The 11413-nt window shown below is 45.3% G+C and overlaps 1 protein-coding gene across 1 annotated transcript in view; it reads left to right on the top strand.

Annotated features, from left to right (window-relative positions):
• COL22A1 (collagen type XXII alpha 1 chain) overlaps positions 1 to 5897 on the top strand; it is a 355966-nt gene extending 350069 nt beyond the window's left edge. Inside the window, exons 64-65 of the mRNA XM_066578764.1 lie at positions 379 to 456; positions 2487 to 5897. Coding sequence (XP_066434861.1) covers positions 379 to 456; positions 2487 to 2674 — 266 coding nt within the window. The 3' untranslated portion in view covers positions 2675 to 5897. The remainder of the gene's footprint in view (positions 1 to 378; positions 457 to 2486) is intronic.
• The last annotated feature ends 5516 nt before the right edge of the window (positions 5898 to 11413 follow it).

The raw sequence follows: 11413 nt of genomic DNA on the forward strand, positions 1-11413 counted from the left end.
CACAGCCGCAGCCCTGCTAACTCCAACAATGTCTTTCTTTGGTTCATACTCACCCCCATTCCGGCTCTGCTTAGATTCAGCTCTCAGTATTGTGAATATGTTGAGTGGAGCGTCTCCACCACTTGCTGTCAACCAAGTATGATGTCACCCATTGACAGTGAGTGGTAGGGACCGCCCACTTGACACATTCACAGAATACAAGAAGATCTGAAAAGCAGCTGATTATAAACAAAGGAAAGACCGCATTAGAATCAGTGGGGCCCATGACTGCAAGGCTACAATATGCAGCCGGCCCCGCTGATATGAGAACATGACCGGACTCTTTAAGGATTTCGGTCCCTTATATGTCATTCATGTATCATGTTGTGTATCTGATAGGTGAACGAGGAGGTAAAGGTGAAAGAGGAGAAGCTGGAATTGGTCAGAGAGGTGAAACTGGCCCACCAGGCATTTCAGGTATTTGAATGAATCTTGTCTGATTGCATCGGGTGATTAACACTGTTTGTGTTATTTTGTCCTCATATCTTGCACTTTGATATTCCAATATTTGCGCTAATTAGACTAAACGGCTGCCCATGATTATACATCCAGTGGTTCTTCCCATCCAACCTTCTTCATGATTTGCTACTGTAGCTTACTCTATAGTGATAGCTGACTGCTCTATCACATGACCTCACTTATGTTTCTGAGCTACACTGAATGTGATTGGCTAAAACTATCACACACAGAAAGTCTACAAGCTCCACCCTGTAGAGATAGGCGGGCTTGAATGAGACCGCACTGCAGTACCAGCAGGACTGGGACAAGGTGATTTACCACCTTAGGTAGGGTAGGCAAATTCAGTTGCTACCCGCCCCTTCCGCCATGGAAACCCCAAGGATTAATTAAAAACCACCGTAGTCTCTAATGAGAGACATTCCAACACATTTTAGAAGAAACAAATGCAGGCAGAATAAACATTTAAACTGGTGACTTACTTTACTTTTCTTCTCCATTCGGCCCAGACTATAATGGCAATTTTGTCCTGAAGACTGCAGAATTTGCTGCCAACACATCTTTAGTCCATGTTTAACTACAACAGGTAGAGAAGTTGCCATTGCATCCGGCCCTGGAGCCTGATGGGGCCCAAAGGCACCTCTGTCACAAGCCAAGACACCAATATTGTAAATGACACATGGCAGCTGGGGGGCCCTTTTGCAGATTTTGTACTGGCCTCCAGATCAAACCCCGTAATTAATACAGATCCCTTTTCCAGCCCCAAAATTAAAACAGACCCCCCAAGTCTGACCCCATAATGAATACCCCCAGTCCCCTAAACTCAGACCTCACAGCAGACCTTTAAAACAAAGTACACCCCTCTCCTCAGTCCAGGCACAAACCCACCACTCTGTACATGCTTTGCATGCTGCTGTCGAAGTCTCTGGCTCCTCCCCCGCTGCAGGCATTGCTTCACGTACTGACTCGGGCGTCAACAGCCCAAAATGTAGTACTGGCACCTGATTAGAGGTGGATTAGCTGGGAGCGAGAAGCCGTGAGCAATACAAACCATCCTTACCGCTTCCTGGGATTCCTGTAGCAGTAAGCACTTCTATCACTGATGTATGAAATGTTCAGTGTTTTACGAAATTACCAATAGAATTGTGCCCCTCTCTCACCTGTGGCGCCCTAGGCAATGGTCCCGCCTCCCTCATCCTGGCATTGCCACAACTAAATGTACAGTATGGCACTGAACCTGTGTAAACAATTAGGTGTTGAGACACTCTAGTTGGAGCAATATGAGACCTTCTTCCCTGCTGATCCATGAGAGTCCCGGAAGTAGGAATCTCACTGACCCTATATTGATCACCTATCTGAAGGACTAGCTGCCCAAGTTCTGAATTTTGTATCACTTTTTTTGTAGGTAAACTTGTAACTATAGAACTTAACTTTGTAAAGTTAAAGGGGTTGTCCCGAGGCAGCAAGTGGGTCTATACACTTCTGTATGGCCATAATAATGCACTTTGTAATATACATTGTGCATTAATTATGAGCCATACAGAAGTTATAAAAAGTTTTTTACTTACCTGCTCCGTTGTTAGCGTCCTCGTCTCCATGGTGCCGACTAATTTTTGGCCTCCGATGGCCAAATTAGCCGCGCTTGCGCAGTCCGGGTCTTCAGCAGTCTTCTATGGAGCCGCTCGTGCCAGAGAGCGGCTCCGTGTAGCTCCGCCCCGTCACGTGCCGATTCCAGCCAATCAGGAGGCTGGAATCGGCAGTGGACCGCACAGAAGAGCTGCGGTCCACGAAGACAGAGGATCCCGGCGGCCATCTTCAGCGGTAAGTATTGAAGTCACCGGAGCGCGGGGATTAAGGTAAGCGCTCCGGTAAACTTTCTTTACTTCCCTGCATCGGGGTTGTCTCGCGCCGAACGGGGGGGGGTTGAAAAAAAAAAAAACCCGTTTCGGCGCGGGACAACCCCTTTAAATAAAATATCTCTCTCTCCTTAGGTGTTCCTGGAGAACCTGGATATGCCAAAGACGGACTCCCAGGAAGCACAGGTGCTCAGGGTGAACCAGGGTTACCAGGACCTGCTGGACCTCAAGGACCTCCTGGAATAAATGGACAATGCGACCCATCACAATGTGCCTACATTGCCAGCTTAGGCTCTAGGCCTGGTAACGTTAAAGGACCTTAAAAACATCTAAAAAGACCCAAAAGGACTTACTGAAACTTGAATTAATTGCTGGTTTAAACAACCTTCCTAAATGAAGGGTATAACTAAGGCTCCAACCACAACGAGGAGATGGGAGGGGATCCGGTTTGGATTTTTTTTGTCATTTTTAATGGATGAAACCAATGATTACTGCCGGTCGGTCAGGGCTTTTTGTGTTCTTACATTGTGTGTCATTTATATATTTTTATTTAAAAAAAAGTTGTACTTTAAAAGTACATGATATTCGTTGGAGACCTTTTAAAGGAGATGCAGTTCCAAGAAATTTAACTATAACTCATTGCTAGTATCAGTCCCGGAAGTAACCAAACACTCATGTTCCCCAAGTACACTATGTTGATAAAAGTATTGGGACACATAGAAGGTGATGAAGTAGGATTTTATTCACATTTTTGAATACGGTGTTGGACCGCCTTTGGCCTCACTAACTGCAGTAACTCTCCTAGGCTGCTTTTCACCAAATTCCCATAGATGTGTGAAGGGATTTGCCTCCATTCCTTGAAAAGCACTTCAGATAGTGGCCCTAGTCCTACCCAGTTCAAGAACAACGCATCTGTGTGCAGTCACTGCTGTGATGTTGTGTGCAGCTGCTCATCCATGGTGACCCTTCACATGTAGTTCCCTATGGAGGGTACTGCTGCTAATAGATATTCCAATGTCGTGTGAGACCTCCCGAGTGAGTGTTTCGGCAGACGATGTGCGTGATGTCTTCACAGCTCATACAAGGCTTCGTTGTCCACGTTCTGTCAGTTTATGAGGTCTCTCTGAACGTGGCGGCACCACACACACCGGATGGCTTCCATCTCCCAATAACATGGCCAGCAGTGGACAAAGTGCTGCGATGTCCCATACAGGTGCTCATGGGACATCCGACCACCATGTCCTGTTGGATATCTGTAAACTCTACACCTGGTGGCATTCTGAGGGTTTCTGTACTGGGATATGCATGTGTACAATTATACCTAATGCTCACACATTTGATTTCCATATCCCCTTCACCTGACAGAACAGGATTGGTGGGGGTACCAATGCTTTAGTCAACATAGTGTGTATGTGAAAACCCCATGAGGGAAGAGTTCCCTTCTGTTTCCCTTCTATCGAACCCAAAGTCTACACAGAGATCAATGATTATGGCATATCCTTGTAGACTATATGTTTATGACTCGCATCTCCTGCATTAGTTCAGGTTCTTAGCAACCACTTGTTTTTTTCTCTGAGTGACCACCAGCTGCCTACATGGTTGTTACATGTACTGAAGTGGTCACTGAACCTTCTACCTGCTTAGTAAACACAGTTTAAAAAGTCAGCAAGACTTTTGGACTTATGGGAAATGGGCAGGAACAGGAAAGCCTGTAAGCTATGTCCTACCTGCATGCCAAGAATAAAGCTTTGGTAAGACAATGGGGGAGCAAAAAGCGCCAGAAGTGTCTGGTAAAAGGGTCGAGGCTAAGAGGAGTCATAGAAAGTCACCTTTTTGAGTGAAGAGTTGAGAAACTTTTGGTTTATTTGGTTTAAGTCTATATGAACTTGAACTTCTTGGTGGCCTTAGTGCAAATGTTAGCAACATTCAATACATACCCTGTTTGTTCTCCAGGTCTCTGGAAAGTCATATACTTCACTATAACCAAAATTTGTTTAAGGGGGTTTTCTGAGACCCCTAAAAATGTAGATAAGGACAAGGAATATTCAATTCCCCAATCATCCCAGTGCCATTGCTCTTGTGGTCTTTGTTTCTCTTGCTACAGCAATGATGTGCCTGACTCTCCATGTAGCTACTGAGGCCAATGATTGGCTGCAGCATTTATGTCATGAGTAGGGTATGTATCAGAAACAAAATCCGCAAGAAGCACTGGAGGCATGGCATGGCACTGGAAGGGGTTTGGGCAGTTGAGTAATGCTTCTTACTTTATAATGCTCCTCCCCATCTTCAAAATGTTTAGAGATTTGGAAAACCTCTTCAACATCGGCTCCCAAGTACCGCATTATACCACTAGAAGTTATAAATATTGGATATCTGGCATACGGAGCTCCAATTGACAGCATTGACATAGCCGATAGTAATGTTCAGTTGCCAAAAGCTGCTATCAGGGTTAATCTGGAATATTTCCGGTGGCTGTAGCTGGGTCCCATGAGCTTCCCGTCTCTTGTGCATTATCTGTTTTTGGAATTATGTGCTGATTACAGTTGAGTTCTGTGGCAGCCCACATGTATCAGCCCATTTGGTTAAAGCTATGATTTGGGCATCCATTAGTAGAAGAGATCTAGAGTCACAATTTGAAGCTCTTGGGCCACAATACAAAATCTGAAACAGCAACCCGCCAACCTATCAAGGGCCATTTATAATATTGGTGTTTTCTTATGTGGTAAAGGGGCTTTATGGTCCCCTCAGGCACCAGGGCCCAAGTGCAACTGCTACCTCTCCACCCCCTATAGCTACACCTTGAACCTTGAGTTCTTTGGGGTAGAGCATCTATAGTGTGTCCCAAGAGATGAGCTGATATGTGCATTTACTTTCTACTAAATAGCTCCTCACGGCTCCCTCTAAAGTCATAAGTGCCAAGATGGACTATAACATTTTTCTAAGTACTTTTTGTCTCAATGGATAAAGACAAATCTGAGATATGAGAACACTTGGTGCTTCTGATTGGCTGAGGAATTTTAATCAGGGGTGGTACATTCTAGCTGTGTATAATATGTGAAAGATTTTGAATGCACTTCAGGGGTCGCTTGTGGGACAAGTGCACCCACTACGCCTCCCCTATTAAAGGTCCGTCCAAGCAACAGTTGCCGGCAAGCTGTGATTTCATCCCACAGTATCAGATTAACAATTATTTATAGTGTAACCTGATGATTGACCTGAGGATCTGGACATCGGGTCAGCTCTTGTTCCGGCAGATACTTTTATGTCTCTTAGAAAAAGTTTTGTATTGTGCTAAAGATAATTCATTTGTTTAGAAATGGATTCAAAAACTTGTGATTGATGGATTGACCTTCCATGACTTTGGTGCTAGTTTTCCACTATGTAGCTTTAAGAGATTTTAGGTTTATCTGCCGACCATCCAGCGTTTCCTTCTTGTGTGCAAGGACGTATACCTGTTTATATAAATTATGTGATTGTCCCTAAAGGCCATTTTTATGTATTTAAAAAAATATATATATTGTATTGACATAAATACTTTTTCTGTTACATTTGGATTTTTTTTTTATTGGGGACTTCCATTTGATAGTTCTTTTGGTCTGAATTACTACAGCTATGACAGCTTACAGCATATTGTACATAGGACCAAGGAAAAAGTAATTTCAGAAAAAAAAAATATTCAGTCAATTTGGTTAATCTATAGTAAAGTTTAGAAGGAAAACTTAATAGCTGAATAAGCTTAGATTTAATTTCCCTTCACCTAATAGTTCATTGGCAGATAGCTTGAAAGCCACACCCCCGAGGAGCAGGAACAGAAATCCAAGCTCAGTAGACACTCAGCAAACAGCCAGGAGAGGTAAGTCTGACTTTTCTTTATTTACCAGTTGCAGACACAGAAACCAGACAATGCGTTTCACCATTGGACCAAGCCATGAGAAAAAAATGCAAGTCTGCCCTTCACATAGTCAATCACTGGCTGTGAATTTTATGCAATGAAGTCCAACCAAGCTATCTGTGAGAACTGTAAATAACAGAGCTAGCATTCAGCTTTATGACCTGACACAACAAGAGCTGGACATCATAGGTGGTATCATCTAAACTCTTTCAATGAGTAAACCATCACAGCTTTCTTTTATAGAGCATTGTATAATGTGACCGCTCTTACAGTAGAGGCTCCATAGTGTGACCGCTCTTACAGTAGAGGCTCCATGGTGTGACCGCTCTTACATTAGACAGTTCCATAGTATTACCGCTCTTACAGTAGACCACCATACACTGACTGCTGTTAGGGTAAAGAACTTCATAGTGTGACCATTCTCACATTAGAAGCTCCATAGTATGACCACTCTTATAGTAGAGCTCCATAATGTGACAGCTCTTACAGCAGAGAACTCAGCATTACTGCTCGGACAGCAGAGACTTCATAGTGTGATTCCACTTACAGTAGAAGCGCCATAGTGTGACTACAATTACAGTAGAGTCACAAAATGTGACTGCTCTTACAGTGAAAAGCTACATTGTGGGATCAGTCTTATAGTAGAAGCTCCATAGTGTGAGCATTCTTACAGTAGAGACAACATAGTGTCAGCACTCTTGCAGTAGAGACAACCTACTGTGACTGCTCTTAAAGTAGACTCCATTGTGAGACCACTCTTACAGTAGAGTCCATAGTGTGAGCGCTCTTACAGTACAATAGAAGCAACATACTATAACCGCTCTAACAGTAAAGACTCCATAGTTTGACAGCTCACACAGTAGGGAGCTTTATAAAGGTGACTGTTCTTACAGTAAATCCTCCATAATGTGACCGCTCTTACAGGAGAGCTGCATAGTGTGACCTCTCTTACAGTAGAGAGCTCTATAGTGTGACCGCTCTTACAGTAGAGGCTCCATAGTGTGACCGCTCTTACAGTAGAGAACTCCATAGTGTGACTGCTCTTACAGTAGATACTCCATAGTGTGACCGCTCTTACAGTAGAGGCTCCATAGAGTGGCCTCTCTTACAGTAGAGAACTCCATAATGTGACCGCTCTTACAGTAGAGAACTCCATAGTGTGACCGCTCTTACAGTAGAAGCGCCATACTGTGACTGCTCTTACAGCAGAGGCTCCATAGTGTGACCATTCTTACAGTAGAGAACTCCATACTGTGACTACTCTTATAGTAGAGCGCCATAGTGTGACCGCTCTTACAGTAGAGAACTACATAGTGTGACCATTCTTACAGTAGAGAACTCCATACTGTGACTACTCTTATAGTAGAGCGCCATAGTGTGATCCCTTTTAAAGTAGTGCTTCATAGTGTGACTGTTCTTGCACTAGAGACTCTGTAGAGTGACGTCTCTTACGTAGACACCCCATAGTGTAACAGCTCATACAGTAGGGAGCTTGAAAATGCGACTGTTCCTACAGTAAAGACTCCATAGTGTGACCGCTCTTACAGCAGAGCTCCATAGAGTGACCGCTCTTACAGTAGAGGCTCCATAGTGTGACCGCTCTTACAGTAGAGACTCCATAGTGTGACCCCTCTTACAGTAGAGCTCCGTAGTGTGACCGCTCTTACAGTAGAGCTCCATAGTGTTACTGCTCTTACAGTAGAGCTCCATAGTGTGACCGCTCTTACAGTAGAGGCTCCATAGTGTGACCGCTCTTACACTAGACTCCATAGTGTGACCGCTCTTACAGTAGAGGCTCCATAGTGTGACCGCTCTTACAGTAGAGCTCCATAGTATGACTACTCTTACAGTAGAGTTTTATAGTGTGACCGTTTTTACAGTAGAGCTCCATAGTGTGACCGCTCTTACAGTAAAGCTCCATACTGTGACCGCTCTTACAGTAGAGCTCCATAGTGTGACCGCTCTTACAGTAGAGGCTCCATAGTGTGACCGCTCTTACAGTAGAGCTCCATAGTATGACTGCTCTTACAGTAGAGTTTTATAGTGTGACCGTTCTTACAGTAGAGCTCCATAGTGTGATCGCTGTTACAGTAGAGCTCCATAGTGTGACCGCTCTTACAGTAGAGCTCCATAGGGTGATCGCTCTTACACTAGACTCCATAGTGTGATCGCTCTTACAGTAGAGCTCCATAGTGTGATCGCTCCTACACTAGACTTCATAGTGTGACCGCTCTTACAGTAGAGCTCCATAGTGTGATCGCTCTTACAGTAGAGGCTCCATAGTGTGACCGCTCTTACAGTAGGGGCTCCATAGTGTGACCGCTCTTACACTAGACTCCATAGTGTGATCGCTCTTACAGTAGAGCTCCATAGTGTGATCGCTCTTACACTAGACTCCATAGTGTGACCGCTCTTACAGTAGAGGCTCCATAGTATGACCGCTCTTACAGTAGAGGCTCCATAGTGTGACGGCTCGTACAGTAGACTCCATAGCGTGACCGCTCTTACAGTAGAGCCCCATAGTGTGATTGCCCTTACACAAGACTCCATAGTGTGACCGCTCTTACAGTAGAGGCTCCATAGTATGACCGCTCTTACAGTAGAGGCTCCATAGTGTGACGGCTCGTACAGTAGACTCCATAGCGTGACCGCTCTTACAGTAGAGCCCCATAGTGTGATTGCCCTTACACAAGACTCCATAGTGTGACCGCTCTTACAGTAGAGGCTCCATAGTATGACCGCTCTTACAGTAGAGGCTCCATAGTGTGACCGCTCTTACAGTAGAGGCTCCATAGTGTGATCGCTCTTACAGTAGAGCTCCATAGTGTGACCGCTCTTACAGTAGAGAGCTCCATAGTGTGACCACTCTTACAGTAGAGGCTCCATAGTGTGACCGCTTTTACAGTAGATGCTCCATATGAGACCTCTCTTACAGTAAAAGTTCCATAGTGTCACCGCTCCTACAGTAGAGGCTCCATAGTGTCACCGCTCCTACAGTAGAGGCTCCATAGTGTGACCACTCTTACAGTAGAGGCTCCATAGTGTGACCGCTCTTATAATAGAGGCTCCATAGTGTGACCGCTCTTACAGTAAAAGTTCCATAGTGTCACCGCTCCTACAGTAGAGGCTCCATAGTGTGACCACTCTTACAGTAGAGGCTCCATAGTGTGACCGCTCTTATAATAGAGGCTCCATAGTGTGACCGCTCTTACAGTAAAAGTTCCATAGTGTCACCACTCTTACAGTAGAGGCTCCATAGTGTGACCGCTTTTACAGTAGATGCTCCATATGAGACCTCTCTTACAGTAAAAGTTCCATAGTGTCACTGCTCTTACAGTAGAGGCTCCATAGTGTCACCGCTCCTACAGTAGAGGCTCCATAGTGTGACCGCTCCTACAGTAGAGGCTCCATAGTGTGACCACTCTTACAGTAGAGGCTCCATAGTGTGACCGCTCTTATAATAGAGGCTCCATAGTGTGACTGCTCTTACAGTAAAAGTTCCATAGTGTCACCGCTCCTACAGTAGAGACTCCATAGTGTGACTGCTCCTACAGTAGAGACTCCATAGTGTGACCGCTCTTACAGTAGAGCTCCATAGTGTGACCGCTCTTATAGTAGAGGCTCCATAGTGTGACCACTCTTACAGTAGAGGCTCCATAGTGTGACCGCTCTTATAATAGAGGCTCCATAGTGTGACCGCTCTTACAGTAAAAGTTCCATAGTGTCACCACTCTTACAGTAGAGGCTCCATAGTGTGACCGCTCTTACAGTAGATGCTCCATATGAGACCTCTCTTACAGTAAAAGTTCCATAGTGTCACTGCTCTTACAGTAGAGGCTCCATAGTGTCACCGCTCCTACAGTAGAGGCTCCATAGTGTGACCACTCTTACAGTAGAGGCTCCATAGTGTGACCGCTCTTATAATAGAGGCTCCATAGTGTGACCGCTCTTACAGTAAAAGTTCCATAGTGTCACCGCTCCTACAGTAGAGACTCCATAGTTTGACCGCTCTTACAGTAGAGCTCCATAGTGTGACCGCTCTTATAATAGAGGCTCCATAGTGTGACCGCTCTTACAGTAAAAGTTCCATAGTGTCACCGTTCTTACAGTAGAGGCTCCATAGTGTGACCGCTCTTACAGTAGAGCTCCATAGTGTGACCGCTCTTACAGTAGACACTCCATAGTGTGACCACTCTTACAGTAGAGCTTCATAGTGTGACTGCTCTTATAGTAGAGGCTCCATAGTGTGACCGCTCTTACAGTAGAGCTCCATAGTGTGACCGCTCTTACAGTAGAGATCTCCATAGTGTGACCACTCCTACAGTAGAGGCTCCATAGTGTGACCACTCTTACAGTAGAAGGTCCATAGTGTGACTGCTCTTACAGTGAATGCTCCATAGTGTGATGTCTCTTATGTAGATACTCCATAGTGTGACCGCTCTTACAGTAGAGAGTTCCATAGTGTGACCACTCTTACAGCCGAGAGCTGCATAGTGTAACCTTTCCTACAGTAGATACTCCATAGTGTAACCGTTCTTACAGTAGAGAGTTTCTTAGTGTGACCGGTCTTACGGTAGAGAGGCTTTATAGTGTGACCGCTCTTATAGTAGAGCTTCATAGTGTGACCGCTCTTACGGTAGAGAGTTCCATAGTGTAACCCCTCTTACAGTAGAGGCTCCATAGTGTGACCGGTCTTACGGTAGAGGCTCCATAGTGTGACCGCTCTTCCAGTAGAGCTCCATAGTGTGACCGCTCTTACGGTAGAGGCTCCATGTGCCACACAGTATTCATTCTGTCAAGGTGTCGCATAGCTCAATCCACACTGCAAGGGGAAAGCCGTCAGCGCTCTACCCAAGTCAGTCAGTGTCTTTGTGCCAGACAGGTCAAACACCACGATGGGTACTAAGTTTGCACCAACAGCATAGGGGGGTCCTAGGAAGCCCAAGACATGAACCAAAAATTGATCTGAGCGGCCAAACATGGCAGACTTGCACCGTGGCCACGACATAGACCTCGGCCCACAGCTTCAGCAATCCTAGGCAGGAAGCGGACTTTCACTGCACCAAGGACATAGGCCTCTGCACAAACCCTCAGCAATCGCGGGCCTACAGCGGACTCCTATGCTAACGTAGCTGTGCACGTCTCATTAGCGCTGTATTGCTCCTGTAGT

Source organism: Eleutherodactylus coqui, chromosome 9 (assembly GCF_035609145.1).
Source record: "Eleutherodactylus coqui strain aEleCoq1 chromosome 9, aEleCoq1.hap1, whole genome shotgun sequence".
NCBI lineage: Eukaryota > Metazoa > Chordata > Amphibia > Anura > Eleutherodactylidae > Eleutherodactylus > Eleutherodactylus coqui.